At 40.1% G+C, this 18,460-nt stretch overlaps 1 protein-coding gene across 1 annotated transcript in view; it reads left to right on the top strand.

Moving 5' to 3' along the window:
- Nucleotides 1-18,460, top strand: part of plekhh3 (pleckstrin homology, MyTH4 and FERM domain containing H3) — a 41,687-nt gene that overhangs the window by 18,570 nt on the left and 4,657 nt on the right. The window contains exons 3-12 of the mRNA XM_084127749.1: nucleotides 2,539-2,627; nucleotides 4,394-4,576; nucleotides 7,787-7,944; nucleotides 9,528-9,651; nucleotides 11,227-11,533; nucleotides 12,388-12,595; nucleotides 12,892-13,028; nucleotides 14,228-14,348; nucleotides 14,864-15,295; nucleotides 16,111-16,302. Coding sequence (XP_083983875.1) covers nucleotides 2,539-2,627; nucleotides 4,394-4,576; nucleotides 7,787-7,944; nucleotides 9,528-9,651; nucleotides 11,227-11,533; nucleotides 12,388-12,595; nucleotides 12,892-13,028; nucleotides 14,228-14,348; nucleotides 14,864-15,295; nucleotides 16,111-16,302 — 1,951 coding nt within the window. The remainder of the gene's footprint in view (nucleotides 1-2,538; nucleotides 2,628-4,393; nucleotides 4,577-7,786; nucleotides 7,945-9,527; nucleotides 9,652-11,226; nucleotides 11,534-12,387; nucleotides 12,596-12,891; nucleotides 13,029-14,227; nucleotides 14,349-14,863; nucleotides 15,296-16,110; nucleotides 16,303-18,460) is intronic.

The following is an 18,460-nucleotide window of genomic DNA, read 5'->3' on the forward strand; positions in this document are numbered from 1 at the left end:
TAGGTGTGTCCATCCATCCATCCATCCATCCATCCATCCATCCATCCATCCATCCATCCATCCATCCATCCATCCATCCATCCATCCATCCATCCATCCATCCATCCATCCATCCATCCATCCATCCATCCATCCATCCATCCATCCATCCATCCATCCATCCATCCATCCATCCATCCATCCATCCATCCATCCATCCATCCATCCAATCAGATACGCCACTGTGCCGCATGTGCATGCTGTTGGAAACAGGCCTTAGATTATGAGTTCCTATTTTGTAGTGCACGCTGTATGTTGGGTATTACGGTCTCCTGTACTGTCATGTCCTGTACAGAGCTAAGAGATAATCCGATGAGTCAGTGTTTAATATCTCTCTATAACTTTTAAGTGAAATGCGGCGTGCTCCGACTCCGATCTGGATATGTCATCGCCTGCTCCGGTTTTTCAGTTTAGCACCAAAATATCTATCCTTTTAGGTCACCATCACAAACTTCTCTGAACCCCATATTCATAAAAACTTTTTTAGTTTTACTGTTAGTCTAGACAGATAGTAAAACAGATCTAGCCCGAGACATGAGTCATAAAGCTCATTTCCACTTTTACACCTCATATCCATAAGATATCTTACTGCCCTCTAAAGTCTCTATATAGCAGAGCATGTTTATCTGTATCTGCGTGCTAGTCTCATTCCAGAGCTCGGCTCATTTTATCTGTGTGTGTATGTGTGTATTAATGCTGTCTAGATTAGGATGAGGGTTATTCTCATGCCTGAGGGACAGAGAATGTTTTTTGTTAAAACCGGATTGTTGATCTTGATTCTGCTCTGATCCATAAACCGGTTCTGGCAGGTTCTGACCGGCTGATTCCAGCCCTCACAGCTCCTGCGAATGGAGGCTTCCTCTTTTTGTGCTGCCTGCCTCTCTCTCTCTCGCTCTCTCTCTCATTCTCTCCCTCTTTCGGATGGATGTCTGTAAACTCTTGACTCTGTCTGAGCTTTAACTTAAATTAGAGAGTGATGCAAATCCGCAGGGATCTACCACTGCATCTCCATTACACACATACACTTGTAAACAGACCTGTAAATAAATGTACAGAACATCGACATGGTTCAAGATATTCAAAGAACACAAAAATACTCCGATGCACAGCTATCGTCTGTTATCTGTCATATCATGATATTATCTGTCATATCAAACAATTTCATCAGCTTGTTGGTATCGGCTTATTGATATAATCAATATTTTGATATCAGTATGTTATTAAAGAAGACAGAATGAGAGATTTTAACTTGGTGGTGTGTGTGCATAAAGTATGATTGTGTGTGAGATCGATCAGATCATTTGCTCTCCCATCAGATCCTATATGTGCACCGGGCCAGTATCCGTCCATCCGATCAGTGATTATATGATCTCTGGTTACAAACCATATTTTTCCAGGGCAAGAGGAAATGAGTTTTCAGGACTCTCAATTTCATTGACTTAACAAATGGCTAATTTGGGTGAGAAACTAGCAAGTCCAAATAATAAGTGTCAATTGAAGCTCTCTCTCCAGATAACAGGAGGTTCAGGAATGTCTCGTTTGATTAACCGACTCAATTCAATTCCTCCAATACAGCCCAATGTGTGTGTGTGTGTTTTAGTCTGTTTGAGTGCCAGTGTTATCAGAGTGATTATCTATCCGTCTGCTTCAAGGTGCTTGTGCTCCCAGCATTCCTCAAATAATCTATCAGTTGTTAGCTACTGACGTCCTCTGACTAATCTTTTACCTGCTCATTACAAGTTGTTATTCTGCACTTAACAAGAGTCTTTTAGTCCAAAAGTACAGTAGAAGCTTGTGGCCTTGATTTTTATCCATAGTGATTTCTATCCTTTAACCACTACACCACAAAACATTTTACATGGCAGTACCATGGTACTTTAAACCATACCATGATACTGAAAGATTATTCATTAAACATGGTACCACATCCAAAAAAATAAATCCGAAAACACTGTCCATGGCCCAATGATGAGGAATTTCCCACTAAGGTCCTTTATAGTAAAGCATATTTATTGGAACCACCACCAATAATATTTTTTTGTCCTAAGCCCTGTGAATTTTAATGACAACTATTTTCTTGCCCCTAGACAAAGTCTCTTCCTAGTTTTCTCTTAGCGTGCGAGTGTCCTTGGCGTCTCTTAGTCACGTTTATTTTCAGTCTTTTCCCTGGCTGCCAGACCGATAAAGCTCTGCTTGCCTGGCCATGGTGGTGGAGGGTGGAGGGATGTGCGTGTGTGTGAGAGTGTTGTGTTTGTGTGTGAGATGTGAAATGTCTGCATATGCGAAGTGGTTTCATGCTATGTTGGGGTCTGTTTTAGCAGCAGAATTATGATGTTGACCCCAACTTCCCTCAAGGGATAGTGTGCATACATATATATATATATATATATATATGTGTGTGTGTGTGTGTTTTGGGGGCCAGGGGAGGGGGTCGTACAGTACTTACTGGGTTACAGTAGGCACATTGCTGACGTCTATGTTGTGTTCCATGTTGTTCAGTCTGTCAGGAGTTCCTGAGGAGAAGAGAAGTCTCATCATGCAGAAGGGTAAGATGACGATGGACGAAGACCCAGAGGTGCTCGTAAAGGGTGAGAGAAATTCTGCTAATTAATAATTCTCTTGCACCATAGTTGTCATTATGGCTATAAGACCAAATGTTTTTTTTTGCATGCATTGGTGCGTTCGTGGGTATTAACAATATCCATTATTAACAACAATTATAGAATCAGATTGATCTGAAGCGTGAAGATTGCAATTTCGAAGATAGCGAGAAAATCGAAGATTTGAAGATAGCGTGAAGATTGCAATTTCTCTAAAGTTGAATTGGTTTTAACTTTATGACATTCTGGTAACTTTATCTGCAGTGAGTTAATCTCAAATCTGTCTCACAACTATCTCCCTATAAATCAGAGTGTAGCAGGCTAAACAAATGTCCACACACACACACACACACACACACACACACACACAGACACACGCTGCATTTATTTAACCAAAAATACAGTAAAACAGGATATATAAAATATTATTATATTAAATATCATTATTTTAAAGAAATAGTATTACAATTTAAAATAACTGCTTTCTGTGTAAATATAATATATACATGTGATGGTAATCTGAATTTTCAGTGTCACATGGTCCTTCAGAAATCATTCTGATATGATGATTTGCTGCTCAAGAAACATTTCTTATTATTATCATCAATTTTGAAATATAATCGGTTATTGAACAATAATAATCATTATTGTTTTTTGTTGTGGAAAAAATATTGATCAATCTGACACAAACCCTACCATCAAAACAATTAAAAGATATTTACATTAAAAAGAATGCATATTTTTAAATAGTTTTTCAAATGAGTAAGAGTACCCAAATGATGTTTTTGTCATCTTTAGCTCACTTTTGTGTACAGTTTTGTCCCCAATCTATAGGTAAGTCCACACACACATGCATCAGTTGTAGCTTGGAGTATTATCAGTGACACACAGATTGGCAGACACACTGCACACCAATTCAGACAGTTAGACATTGTTAACCAACACCTAAGTTGCTGTCCACAGGTTTAAGTGTGTGTGTTATTCAGAGTTGTCTGTGATCTCAGGGTGTGTAAATGTGAGCACTGTGCAGTATTTGCTGCACTGGAGTGGTAATAATACTCAATCACATGTAATGAGTAATAATAAGCAGGGCAGAGTAATATTAGTGTAGAGGGGTCCAAATACTCCGCCAGCCTGTCTCATGCTGGCCCGTGGAGCTGCTAAATAAGACAGTCTTCCCCCAGTCTGTCTGGCTGACTCACACACACACACACACACACACACACACACACACACACACACACACACACACACACACACACACACACACACACACACTCAACGGGAAAGGTAGCAGGTGCAGTACATCTGCAAGCAGCAGCGGAAAATGTAACATGGTCCGGGTGTCATGAGGGTTTCTCCAAAAAAAAGCAGTTTTCCCATGAAATGTGTCTTGATTATTGGCTCTGATACACATTTGTGCATAGCCGACAAACTTGGTTTGAAGGTCTGGAGGGAGATTTTATCCCCAGTGTGACCTTAACACAACCCTCTATTAAGATGAGTGAGCGATGGTTTGGTACGCTGCTCTCGACTGGATGTGGACGTTGCTGGTTTGTGCTGTCACGCCTTTTTCCATGAGCACTCAGTCTGACTCTGCATGAGCTCTGTGATGCTCTGGATCTCAAAAAATGATATTTCAAATTAAACAATTTATTTCTGTCAGGTTTTGAAATGGAGCCTTCATATTCTCAGATTGTTCTGTTGCAATATTTATCATGTATAATATGGGTATTTTTCTCTTTCTTTTTCAGGCTGGCTCCTGCGAGAGGTGCAGGGAGGCTGGCTCCGGCAGAGGAGGTTCTGGTTCGTGTTAACAACCGACTCTCTCGATTACTACAGCGGCTCGGACAGAGATGCTCGCAGACTCGGCACGCTTGTACTCACGTCCCTCTGCTCAGTGCTGTGGCCCGATAAACACACCTACAAACAGACAGGTAACGCACCTGCAAACTGGGACGGTCACAGTCACCATTCCCTTTCGTTGTGTACACTCTCTAAAAATGAGTGGCACAATAACTTGTCACTGGAGCAGTGCCCTTGAAGGGATAACTGTGTGCCTTTCCCTAAATTATTCATAGTCGTACCTTAAGGGTACAAATGACTTTTCTAAGGTACTAAAAGGCACTTTTAAAGGGTTCACCCAAACATTTTAATTATCCCTTAATTTACTCACCCTCAAGCCATCCTAGGTGTATATGACTTCCTTCTTTCAGCCAAACACAATCGGAGTAATATTAAAAAATATCCTGGCTCTTCCAAGCTTTATAATGAGAGTGAATGTTACCTTGATTTTGAAGCCCAAAACAGCACATCCATCCATCATAAAAAGACCTCTCACCTGAGCTTACGCTACTCCTACATCCTACGTCATACATCGCGTCAGGGGTTACTCTTCAGCCGGTGTGGTGAACAAATGAGTCCTATTGAAGAGATGAGTCCGAGCTTAGGACCCCATTAGTATGCCAGTAGTATGCCTGATTTTGTATGATTTGTAACCAGGCACTAAAGCGATTACCCATAAAACGTGCTTTGAACCAATCGGATTGCTTGGGTCCTAAGCTCGGACTCATCTCTTCAGTAGGACTCATTTGTTCACCACACCGGAACTAGAGTCGCATACGGCCATTACCAGAAGTCAGTGATTATAGTTTATAAAGTTATAAATATGGATATTTTTCTTACAAAAACATACCACTTTGCTTCAGAAGGCCTTTATTAACACACTGAAGCCGGAGATTACTTTTATGATGGATGGTTGTGCTTTTTTGGTATTCAAAATCCGATGTACCATTCACTCCTATTATAAAGTTTGGAAGAGCCAGGATATTTTTTAATATAACTTCGATTGTGTTTGGCTGGAAGAAGAATGTCATATTCACATAGGGTGAGGGTGAGTCTTTGGATGAATAGATAAGGTACAATATTGTCTTTTTAAGTGTTTTGCCCTAGTGATAAGTGATAAATGGTACTTTTTGCATATTTCCTTTCTGAGAGCATATGGAAAAATATTTTTTGGTGAACTATTTTGCGTTTTCTGGTTTATATACCGGATTTTTTTTTTAATTTATGCATAATTTTTACCTTTGAGTATGTCTTTAAAAGAAGTTTAAAAACAACCAATCAGAGCAGTTCTTTCTGTTTGCACTGAAGGAGTGTAAAACTAAAAATACATTCCCTGTATTCACATCTTCTGAAATTCTGTCATCATTTGGAACAACATTTATCATGTTGTTCGAAACCCAAAAGACCTTTGTTCATCTTCAAAACACAAATGAAAATATTTTAAGTGAAACCTGAAAGGTTTCTGTCCCTCCATTCAAAGTCAAGGTAACAGAATCATAGAAGATCCAAAAGGTCATAAAGGCGTAGTAAAACTAATCTATATGAATTGAGCGGTTTCATTCCCTTTCAGTCTTGTGAAGAGATATAATCGCTTTATATGATGACATTTACGTTTTATTTACATCTAAACAATCATGACACGCACGCATAGAGCACTGTATGGTAAACATGGAAGCCCATTGGTTGTGTGAGAACCAATGAGGTTTGTTCAAGCATGTGACGCACATACGAGTTTCCATGGTTATCATATGTGATGTGCTCTATGTATGCATGTTCATATGTGAATTAAAGCATATGTTCATATGTAAACATAGCCTAAAATAATGACAGAATTGTATTTTTTGGGTAATCTCTCCGTTTAATCCCTTTAAGGTTGTACTTGTGATTTACTGTACAATATTCAACATTTTTCCATCTCTCCTCATCCATGTTTGACATTGCAGAAATACATTTGCAGAATCGCTTGTCACTTTTTTGTATCACGGTTAGTAAATGGTGTGAACTTGCCTTTTAAAGTCCAGTGGAAGATAAACAGTATTTCACTCACTATTTTAGGATTTGCCCTCACGATGACATGCATTTTTTCAGAGAGAGAAGATCTTTTGGTCAGATCACAGGCACAGAGCAGCCGTAAGACTGCTGATCTCTTTTCGACATTGACGTGAAATCTTTCTTGTGGGAAGACTTTGATCGCAGAAATGAAATGCAGGATTGTTTGAGAGCAAAAGCAAAATGAACGCAGACAAATGGCATGCATTGTTGTCTGGAGAGTTGGTAGGCAATGACCAGACAGACTCAAAGACTTAGTCATACTGTACAGTATATGTGTGTCTGTGTGTGTGTGTGTGTGTGTGTGTGTGTGTGTTTGTGTGTGCATATTCACTTGGCACATGTTCAGCTGGATTTCTGAAACACACACGCGCAAACTTTCAACCAGCATAGTCCACAAAACTCTAAACTTTTCCCAGATTAACTTTAGGGACTTTCCTAGATAAAAGTGTGTGTGTATATATCTGAAATTGTGTGTACAAGCCAAGGGCAGCAGTTGGTCAGGAGTCATTCATTATCCAGCACAGCGGACACGATGGAAACAGTTTCTTCTTTTAACAAACAATTCGTCATATAATATCATGTCTAATGGCTCGTCCACAGAGTAAAACAGATCTTTTAATGAAAAAGTTAATGAGGTACAATTTCGTGAAGAAATAGGAGTTGTTTACAGTGGACTCCGAATATTTTGGCCTGCAAATCTTATAGACACAGTGGTCCTGAAAAACCTTGAAATATCAAGGAATTTACCCAAAATGAATAACAGGAAAATTTCTGCTGTGAATATACATTGTTCTGCTCTAAAATATTTAATTGGCTAGATATTTTGTAGAGCGAAATCTTGCCTAGTCTAGAGAGATTGGTGGGCTTTATGGAGATTGTAAAGAATTGGTGTGTCTTTATAAGTCTCAGTTTTGAACCGAAGTTTCATTCTTTTGACTGCCAAAGTTAACAACAAGGGAGAAATTATATATTAGTAAGATCCTCATAAAAGATCCAGATCCGGCTTTAGGAACATCTGAACACATTTACTGCGGGCCAGGCACGTGAAATATGAGGTTGTCTATGAGGTTGTCAGAATACTGGAGCTCTAGTACATTTGTCTTTAATCCGAAATAGTATAAGCACATATTATTGCATTTTTTGACTTTTCTTTATGTACATACTCTTGTCATTTGTTAGGAGATGCTATTTTTGTACGGCACAGCTTTGGTGAATTTTCTTTTTGAAATTTTTTGAAATGTGTGTGACAGGTTACTGGAGTCTGACAGTGTATGGCCGTAAGCATTGCTACAGACTATTCACAAAGCACTACAATGAGGCGGTGCACTGGGCGTGTGCCGTGCAGAAAGTCATCGACAGCAAAGCGCCGGTGGAGACGCCAACACAGCTCCTCATACAAGACATCGAGGTAAGAGAACACACCTACATGAAGCGATTATAAATGGAGGGATTTTAAATGTCAACTTGGTATATATATATATATTTATATATATAAATAAACTGAATGTATACAGGTGAAACTCGAAAAATTTGAATATCGCGCAAAAGTTCATTTATTTCAGTAATTCAACTTAAAAGGTGAAACTAACATATTATATAGACTCATTACATGCAAAGTGAGATATTTCAAGCCTTTATTTGTTATAATTTTGATGATTATGGCTTACAGCTTATGAAAACCCCAAATTCAAAATTAGAATATTGTGAAAAGGTTTTCATAGCTGTAAGCCATAATCATCAAAATGATAACAAATAAAGGCTTGAAATATCTCACTTTGCATGTAATGAGTCTATATAATATGTTAGTTTCACCTTTTAAGTTGAATTACTGGAATAAATGAACTTTTGCACGATATAAATTTTTTTCGTTTCATCTGTATGTACACACATAAAAATGGCAGCTTAGCTCCTAAACAGTCCATTGTCAGGATGGCACACATACACAGACACGGTGTGTAAACGGTCTAAACCCCACCCACTGTCATCTCTCTGCCCCAGTATATTATTATTAGTTTGTTGGCTAGTGATTTTACACTTATAGATGTGCTGCTCGGTATCTCGTGTCCCTGGAAATAGTTTTGAAGGCAGAGAGTAGCTCTTCAGAATAACCCTGTTGTTATGATGTAATGCCGGCACTCTCGGAGATATCTGTATTAATAGGATGTTAGTTGCTAGCCCACAGAACTCCCTGGAATCCCATTGAGGTCGCACTTAGACAGGCAGGCAGACAGACAGGCGTGAAAACCGCAATGGTTGAAATGTTAAGTGGCCAGACCCCAAAAATGATCTTGCTGATTGCTATATTACTCTTAAAGATAAGTTATGAATGGATATTAAATATTGAAACAACAAGACACGGGAGCCTGTGCTATATTCTCATTATAGTTATGACTAAAAGACACCATATTCTTGCCTCTTTTTTTTTTTTTTTTTTTTTTTTTTAATGGTTACCATGTATTAGAAAATTTTGTTTTGATGAAGATTCTTGCCATGGATACTATAAACTTAAGTTTACTATACTATTTATACTATTATTTTATGATACTATTTACGTACACTATTCATTTGACCTCTCACAAACTCAAACACAAAGTACATAGTGGTAATGGCAGGATATCTTGTCATGTTTAACTGCTCTTGGGTTGGTTTATCAGGTCTGTTATAAGCAAACATCCCACAACCAACATAAACAGGCCTTATTCACCCTAGGAATGTACACAGCAGCTTTCATTATACACACATTGGCCAAGGTCTGTAAGCTGAAATTAATTTCCCTTTCCTTCATTTCTCTCATCCGTTTCCCCAAACACAGCATTTACATTTGAAACATCATTTCATCATTTCATGATCGACCCCATAACAAAGAGGTCATCTGTTTATGGGAACATAATGGTACACAGAAGATATATCTGTCTTGAGTTTATTTATTTCAAGCTGTTTAATTGTCCTTGCATTACTGTATGTGTGTTAATGTGCAATGTTTTTGTATAGGAGAATAAATTCAATCCAGAGGTTGTGGAGCACATCTATCAGCATAATCCCATCCTGAGGTACACGCAGAGCCCCCTCTACGCCCCACTGCTGCCTTTTCCCTACGGCAGTCTCCACCACACACGTGAGTCAAACGTTGGCTCTCTTTATTTAACTCTGTATTCCTATTTCTTTCAATTCATCATAAATTAGAAAATGGACAATTCTTGTTTTTTATGGAAAAACATAAACGTCCCCTTCCCCTCGCAAGGTGATCTCCAGCAACCTGTCAATCACATAAGATTACAGCGATTAGCGAACAACAAAGATCTACTGATCAAATAGTTTCCTGATGGAAGAACTCAAGTCCAGCCCTGCATTTTTTCTTCTTAGAGAAGCCATTTCACTCAGCTATACACTGATGAGCCAAAACATTAATGACCACCTGGCTAATATGTTGTTGGTCCTCTTTGTGCTGCCAAAACAGTGCCGACCCGCCGAGGCATAAACTCTACAAGACCCTGAAGATGTCCTGTTGTATCTGGCACCAAGACATTAGCAGCAGTCAGATCCTTCAAATCCTGTAGGTTGCCAGGTGGAGCCTCTGTGGATCAAACTTGTCGGTCCAGCATATCCCACAAATGCTCAACTGGATTGAGATCTGGGAAATTTGGAGGCCGGGGGGGCAACACCTTGAACTCTTCATCATGTTCCTCAAACCATTCCTAAACAATGAGTGCCATATGGCAGGTGCATTTGCCACTTCCACCAGGGAACAACATTGTCATGAAGGGGTGTACCTGGTCTACAACAATGTTTATGTAGGTATCTGTCAAATTGACGTCCACATGAATGGCCAGACTCAGGGTTCCCAGCAGGACGTTTCCTAGAGCATCACACTCCCTCCACTGGCTAGTCGTCGTCCCACAATGCATCCTGGTGCATCACTTCCCCAGGTAAACATATGTACATGGCTGTCCATCCTGATGTAAAAGAAAGCAGGACTCGTCGGAGCAGACGACCTTCTTCCACTGCTCCAGTTTGTGGTTTGTCCCTCTTCAGAACACTGTAAATTCTCACCACTGCTGACCAGGAGCAACCCACAAGCCTTGCCGTTTCAGAAATACTCTGAGAACTGATTGTCGGCTTATCATCTAATCTACCCAGACCTTAATCTGTGGCCCTGTTAGGAGATGATCAACGATATTCGCTTCGCCTGTGACTGGTCATAATATTTTGGCTCATCAGTGTACGTCACAATAGAGAAGACAATCACAATGTCAGTTTCATGCCAAGTTTAAGGACGTTTGCCACACATTTTGTATCCTTCAAACTCATGAAGTTTATCTATCACGCTTTCAGCGTCTGACTTAACATATAAAGACTGCCGCTCTGAATGAGCAAAATGATTGGCTGGCAGAAATCAAGGCGTTCTGATTGGGTAAAAAAAGAATCTGACTGAGACTAAGGTTTGACATTCCAGGACAGATTTGAGGAAGTAGTATAATTTTCTACATTCTCTTCCATAATTTTTTTATTTAGAACTTTTTAAAATAAATTGAATCACATCTGATTTTAAATTTTTGAAAGTTGAAACACCAAACATTTATTTTGACGTAGGGAGTCCTTAAAGCTTCTTTTAAAAAGCTGGTTTACATTGTCCTACTCGATTTCTTTCCATTGTGCCAGTTAACACACCTTCTGTCTCTCTTCTTCTTAGATATGGCTGGTAAAGGCTACACATCCGTCCGCGAGGAGGCGGTGAGGCTGTTTAACTGCCTCCAGCAGTTAGAGTCGGCCCGTGAGCCCATTCCTCTCATACAGGGAATCCTCCAGACCTGCCTAGACCTCCGGCCACTCCGAGATGAACTCTACTGCCAGCTCATTAAACAGACCAGCGTCACCAAATCATGTGTGCAGACGCAGCCAAACCCGCAGCTCAGATACTGGCAGCTGCTCACTTGCATGAGCTGCACCTTCCTGCCCAGCTGCAGCATTCTCAAATACCTGCGCTTTCACCTGAAGAGGTCAGTTACACACGAATAACACAGATCTCTCAGACAGCAGGGCTATTCTGAAGAGTTACATCATGAATATATACACTCCTCTGGATGTGTATGCTCACACACCCACCATAATGTCAAAATGACTTTTTGAAGTTGTGAATACATAAAAGATAATTCAAGTTTTATGTGTTTCTTGTCGTTTCTTTGTAATTGTGACATTTTCTGGCAATTTCTGAATGAAAATTGCTTCTACGCCAATTTTTTTTTTCAATGCAGCTGGATCTCAACATACACATATAAACATTCCCTTGAAGGCCTTGAGTATAAAGACGCACAACTGCGGTTGAGTGTGTAGGAAATATGGGCTGCCTGAGGTTGACTGGATTTGAAAGTTCACTTCCTGTTCACTCATTCTTTTCCTCTCCTCGAGGGGTTGGGAAACGGCACAATGCGTTCTGCATCCCATGGCTAATTGACTCTTAAAGTACTGCCAGGCCAGAGGATAGACAGGGGAGAAGGGCAGAAAATAAGAGAATGGCTAAATAAACGAGTGTGCCTTGAGGAAATGGTGCGTTGACCACAGGGCTTTGATTACAGAGGCGGCTGGTGTAATGGAGACGGAGGAGTCTCTGTTCTCCTGAGGCCTCCGGACGCTTCCCGCATGTGTTTACTTAACACAATTAGGGCCTACGCCATGCATGTGATTACCAAGTGGCTGACACTTCATATCGCAAATAGACAAACTAAACAGAGAGGCCACACAACTTCCTCCGATTTATTTGGAGGGAAATTTTGTGGTTTGTATGTGAAATTCTGTAAATGGTCCCTATAAAGTTTAACATCTCTTTCTTTTATTATCTTCCCCCATGTATCAGGGTTCAAAGTTTGAGTGCGGACTCGGAGGTGGAGAGCTACGCGTCCTTCATAGCCCAGGCTCTAGAGAAGACGCGCGGTCGTGAGTGTGTGCCCTCTTGGGAGGAGATCCAGGGGCTGATGGGAAGGCAGGAGATACTGTGCACTGTGCACTACCCTGGACCGGGCTGCTGCCAGATACCGATCACCTCGCACACTACAGCTAATGAGGTATTGCATCAATCGTTTCCTCTACAGCAGGGCTTGGGAACCTTGTGCCGCTCATGTGTCACTATTGGCACACAAAGAAGTAATCATTAACATACAAACATAAGAACAAGAACGTTATCCTTCCACAAAAATGTATTGATTTATTCATTAATAGAAGTAAATGTGTTTTTTGTTGCGTATATTCATTTAAGAAAATATTCAAGATTTTTTCTTCGATTGTTTTTTATGGTCTTAAATAGTTTTTTGTCAATAATGTTCTAATGTAAACTAAAATAACTCTCATTTCCTTTGTCCAGGTTGTGAGGAAGATGGCGGAACGCCTCGGACTGCAGGACAGCCGGAACACATTTGCTCTTTTTGAGCAGAACACATGCTGGGAGAAAGCTATCGGAGGCAGCACCATAATTGCTGATGTCATCACCAGATTTGAAAAGTAACTCAGTCTAAATTTCTTCAATCAGTTGTGTTATGTGGAATACAACAAATAGCTGAATGTACCAAACCTAAAATACCACGTCAATACCATAGTTTGTTGGACATTGTACAAGGGCATTACTATGTTTTTTTTAACATGTACCATGGTAATACTATGGTATTTTTTAAGTACTGTGTAAAGACCATGTTACATGAATATGTTAATCATTCAGTACCATAATATACATCAAGGTACCATGATATTACCATCCACGATTGCGCCACAGTACAGTACAGTGCAGGTCTGTTTTTTCTTTATCTTTGATTTATTCACTTTTCCAACACTTTATCACACTTTAACCAAACCACCTGATACACACACACACACACTGTGAGAATGGACAAGCAGGTCTTTATTAGTATTCAGTAAGCCAGTAGGGATCTCAAGGTGAGACTGATGTCATCGCGTTAACTGATGTGGAAAGCAAACCGAAGGCGAGATAAGCCCAGCCAGCCAGAATTCAAGGCATCCGCTTTATTCTGGGAAGTGTGTTTGTATTTGTCTGTGTGTGTTTTTGCACGTCTCCGTGCCAACTCTTCCCAGAAGTGGGTTCATGGACACACGCCTAGTCTTTCTCTCACACTCATACATGTGTGCAGACACAAACACAAACCCGCGCGTGCAAAACTGCACATGCAGCAGGAAAAGCTGAGTGAGTCAGGGTGTCATGTGATTCAGAATGATGGCTTCGCTCTGTTTGGGTGATTTTAGTCGTGTGTTTAGGGAGCATTGGTGGATTTCATTTGTTATCGTCATGCCCTGCCTTACAAGTCTCCTGAGACTTGTGGACTTGTGTAAACAGTTGAAGCAGTTTTAGGGTGCGTGAGAAGGGTTTAAAGGGATAGTTCACCCAAAAATGTACTCATTTACTCACTCCATATTTTGAAGAATGTCAGTAACCAAACAGTTGATGGAACCCACTGACTTACATACTTACAAAGTCAGTGGGTTCCATCAACTGTTTGGTCATTTTTCTTAGTGTTGTTAAATTAAGCCATTCTTTGTGATGCACGTTGGACCCCTATAGTGTGGTGTGCATTTTTTTGTAGCGTACAAAGTTGTACCTATAGTGCGAAGTGTATTTGCTTTATGCTTCACATGTATATCTGATTAATATGCATGTTCCATTAACAAATCTCTGTCTCTCTGTCTTCCAGTTTGTCAGCTAAAGATCCAGACTCTGACTGCCAGTGCCGACTCTGCTTCAAACTCTATTGTCTGTTGGACACCGATAACATCAGTACCGACAGCATTGAGTACCTCTTCTTCTATGAGCAGGTAAAACAACACGAGACGAGCAGGGACGAGCAAAAATGAGAAAGTTCAATGTAGATTATTAAGTAAAACTATTGGCCGAAATAGTCTGATAGAAGACTAAAAGAGAAATGGCCTTCTGTGGAATGTGTTTTATAAAGACCTAATAATGGATGTCTTCCCCAGAACATTTATATTACAAGCCATTAATTCCTGCTGAATAATATAAACAGGGTTAGTGTAACATGACTGCTGCCAACCTAGTTTGGATCTGTCTGCTAACATCCATTTAAGACATTTTATATGTGCATGAAACGGCAGAGAGCAGCTTAGGGGCATAGAGAGAAAGAGGAATTTCCCAGTTCTTCCTCTCTGTTTGTGTTTAATGTGGACTAGTTTCACAGTTGTGTTGACAGATGTATGCATTTCGTCTTTATCTGTCGGATGAAAAGCAAACATGCAACACAACACACTAGTGAACTCAGTAAACTTTCCCATGCTTGACTTCCTCCCTCCCTCCCTCTCTCTTTCTGTATCAGTGTCATGAGATGGTAGTGCGTGGGCAGCTGCCAGCCTGTGAGGATGACCTTCTTTCTCTGGCGGCACTGAGACTGCAGTGTCTGCTGGGAGATTTCAGCGCCCTCTCTCCGTACCCGCCGTTGGAGCAGCTCTTTCCGGTTGAAGTGGTGGAGGCCCGGGCCCTGCTGGCCCCCGTCGATCCCCCTGGCTGCCCTTCCTTCCCCGGGGGTCTGCTGGCTGGGACATTGTGGGGACACAAGCGGCGTCAGGAAGAGGACCAAAGACTGCGAGCCAGGCTGAGAGAGGAGGGAGCCGTGGTGATGTCGACCATTTTAGAGCACTGGAAAGCCCTGGTGGGATACAGTCGCAGAGACAGCATGGCCGCCTATCTCACCATCGCCCGGCAGTGGTCCGGGTTTGGCTGCACGCTCTATGAAGTGGACTTCTACATTGTGAGTGGATGATTGTTATTGGTGAAAAGTTTGGAATCATTAACTCTTTCCCCACCATCGTTTCAACAACAAAAAATATTTCACAAAATTTGCATGGCCCCCAGAATATTTTGTTGTATGAATATCTGAAAATGCAATATATCAAAAGAAAGAACAGACCCTCTTCTTTAAACAAAAATGTTTTATTCTAGTTTAATACCTTCTTTTTCTATCTACACTTGAATGTGGGAATTAAGTTACATAAAAAAAGCAAAATTTTGAGCAAAAAGCTGAGAAAATAACATTTTTGTCAAAGACTGGATTGGATTCAGAAAGATGATCAAAACATGTATGGAGTAGATCGAGTCCATCAACACGTTTTGATTTATATGCGTTATTTTACATATGCATATGCTTACATATGATATTGCTTGTTTCTGCTTCTTCTTCGCCTGTTTTGATCATTCAGGAGATTCAGTACTCTTTCAGAAGATGTGTAATAGCGCCCCCCACCGTATTACTGTGAAAACACAGAAAGCCGGAAATTTCCGTCAATGGCAGGGAAAGAGTTAGGATTATTTTATGTTTTGTAAAATAAGTCTCTTATGCTCACCAGGTCTGCATTAAAAATACAATAAAACCAGTTAATATTGTCAAATTCCACAAAAATATTTAGCAGCACATCTGTTTTCAACACTGATAATGTTTCTTGAGCACCAAATCAGCATGATAGAATGATTTCTGAAGGATCATGTGACATTTTGACTGGTAGTGTACCACTGGATCATTTTTCCAGAGAATCACAGCTGTGCCTAACATCCTTGTGTTTCTTGTAGAGCTCGACAGGAAGCTTCTCTCAGAAGTTGTGGCTGGGTGTGGCGGCTTCCTGCGTGTCTCTGTATCGTCAGGGTGAAGCTGAAGCGTTGGAGTCTCTACCAATAGGTCAGATCTGCTCCTATGGCGTCTCTGATAGCAACACATTCAGGATCACTGCAGGAGATCGAGACCTGCTCTTTGAGACCACAAAGGTAAGCGGGCTCTACCTGGTATCGCAATGTTTGTGCTATGGACATGAAATATTCTTCGAACCATGCAACTTGTTGAAAATACATTTTTTGAAGTGGCTGGAGTTATGATATTAGTCTGTTAAGCAATTCAAACACAACATCTATGAGCCAGGAATTATGAGCCATACAAGCCAGATCTTCCTGCCATAGGTTTACTCTAGCAATAATGTGCAGATGCAGCTTGACCTTCATGTTATCACCATGCATGATACTGTTAGGCCAAAAATACAAGATATTATAGGGAAGGCATACACCCCTAGCCGAGGCAGTGTTCACATGAATCGTGATGCTTTTAGACCTAAAATACATTGACGTTGATGTCAAAGGGTTTTTATCATGTATATTTCCCAGTACTCGCACAATACAGGTCAGACCAGCTGTGACTTTCAGTGCGCACACATGTGGAAACACTGAGACAACCAGTTTATCTTCTCCTGATATCAGCTGCAGGCTCACACCCATCCTGTGCCCTCAGTCCTATACGGTTTAACCTGAAGAAACTCCTGAGTGATGCATGAATGTCTCTGCTAGCTCACACATACACTATTAATAACATCTAGTCATTGACAGTCATCAACCGTCGCCCAGAGTTGTTCTGAACCCGAATAACTCTTATAGAAATCAATGTGACAAATTATAAAAGTTAAATGTGACCAATTAAAAGTGAGGACATCTGTCAGTTGCTGTTTGATTTCATTTAAATTAATTTTATAGCCAAAAACATTGCCCCTTATAAACTTTTTTTAATCATATATATATATATGATTTATATATAAATCGTATATTTATTTTTATTTTGTTTTATTTAATGTAGCAATTATATTTAAATACATTTTTTTAACTTAATATTTATATATAATTATGTTAAATGAGTAAAGCATTTAGTTTATGATTGGTTGCCTCTTGCTAAAATAATAGCTAAAACATTCTACCGCTATTATTGTTTCACACTAAATACAATGCCGAATTTAATTAGAAATTAAAGGCAGGGTAGGTAGGACTATATAAAAATAAAAGATCCAAATTTGTTAAAACTTTCTATATATATCAATACATAATTAAAATGTAAGTACTCTGAAAAAAAGAGTATAAAAATCAAGTGACTCTAGACCGTTTAATCTGTATTAAACACAGCTCATTATTTCGATTCGGGACGAATCAAAGGATTGGCTTAGGCGACTGTCACTCTCTCTCGCAACCATGGCAACCACCCTTTTGCCACGGGATCTGCCCTCTTGCGCGCGCACGTTTGATTTGAGGAATTCGAGAGGCACGGAACCTAGGAATAGCAAAACAATGGCAGAGAAAGAGCAATCAAAATTCACATTACCGGCATGCAGTTAGTGAAGGCAAACAAGGCAAAAAAAGAAGACAGTACAAGAAAAGGTAATGAACAAAAAGTCTTTGGATAAACAAAGAAATAAAACGCGTGTCAATATCATCGTGGCTTTCCAGCGACCACCCCGTCCTCAGCCTCTACTTCCTCGGACCCTAGTTGCACGCCACGGCCTCTTGCACGACCTCCTCTGCTTCGCCCTAAAATTATTTTTATTTTACAAAAGGACATTTTACAAACCTACATTTTGCGCATGTGCTCCTGCATGCACTTTTCCAGTCACAACACAGCAATCAAAGGAGGACGCGCTGAAAACTGTAATGCTGTTCTCTTCCATCATAACTCGTACTGAGAAGGTTTGAGTTGCAAAGGAATTTGTGACTGTTTCAGCTGTTCAACCACATCAAAGTTTCGTAATTAGTAAGTCCGTGCTTTTTCTCTTTTTGTTCTTATGTGCTGAAGGGCTGCTGTGCCTTGGTGAAACGGTGTTTGTACGTACGTGAAGAGCTCTTTTCCAAAACGCCATAAACCTAAAAAGCTGCCTCAAAGAACCAGCAAAAGTAATGATTATGAATGTGTAAAATATTGCAATAAGACATTTTAATTGTTTATTAATTTCTGTGTCGGCTGCAAAGATGAAGTTGACGATATTTGACTCGCGATCTTCGCAGTAGGCTAGTGAACGCATGCACCGGAGAAATGCACATTTAGGCTACATAGTTTTATTTTGTTTTGGATGGTTTTGTTTAGAACCAGATTTCTGTAAATATATTCCACATTTTT

Source organism: Abramis brama, assembly GCF_963993115.1.
Source record: "Abramis brama genome assembly, chromosome: 1".
Lineage (NCBI taxonomy): Eukaryota > Metazoa > Chordata > Actinopteri > Cypriniformes > Leuciscidae > Abramis > Abramis brama.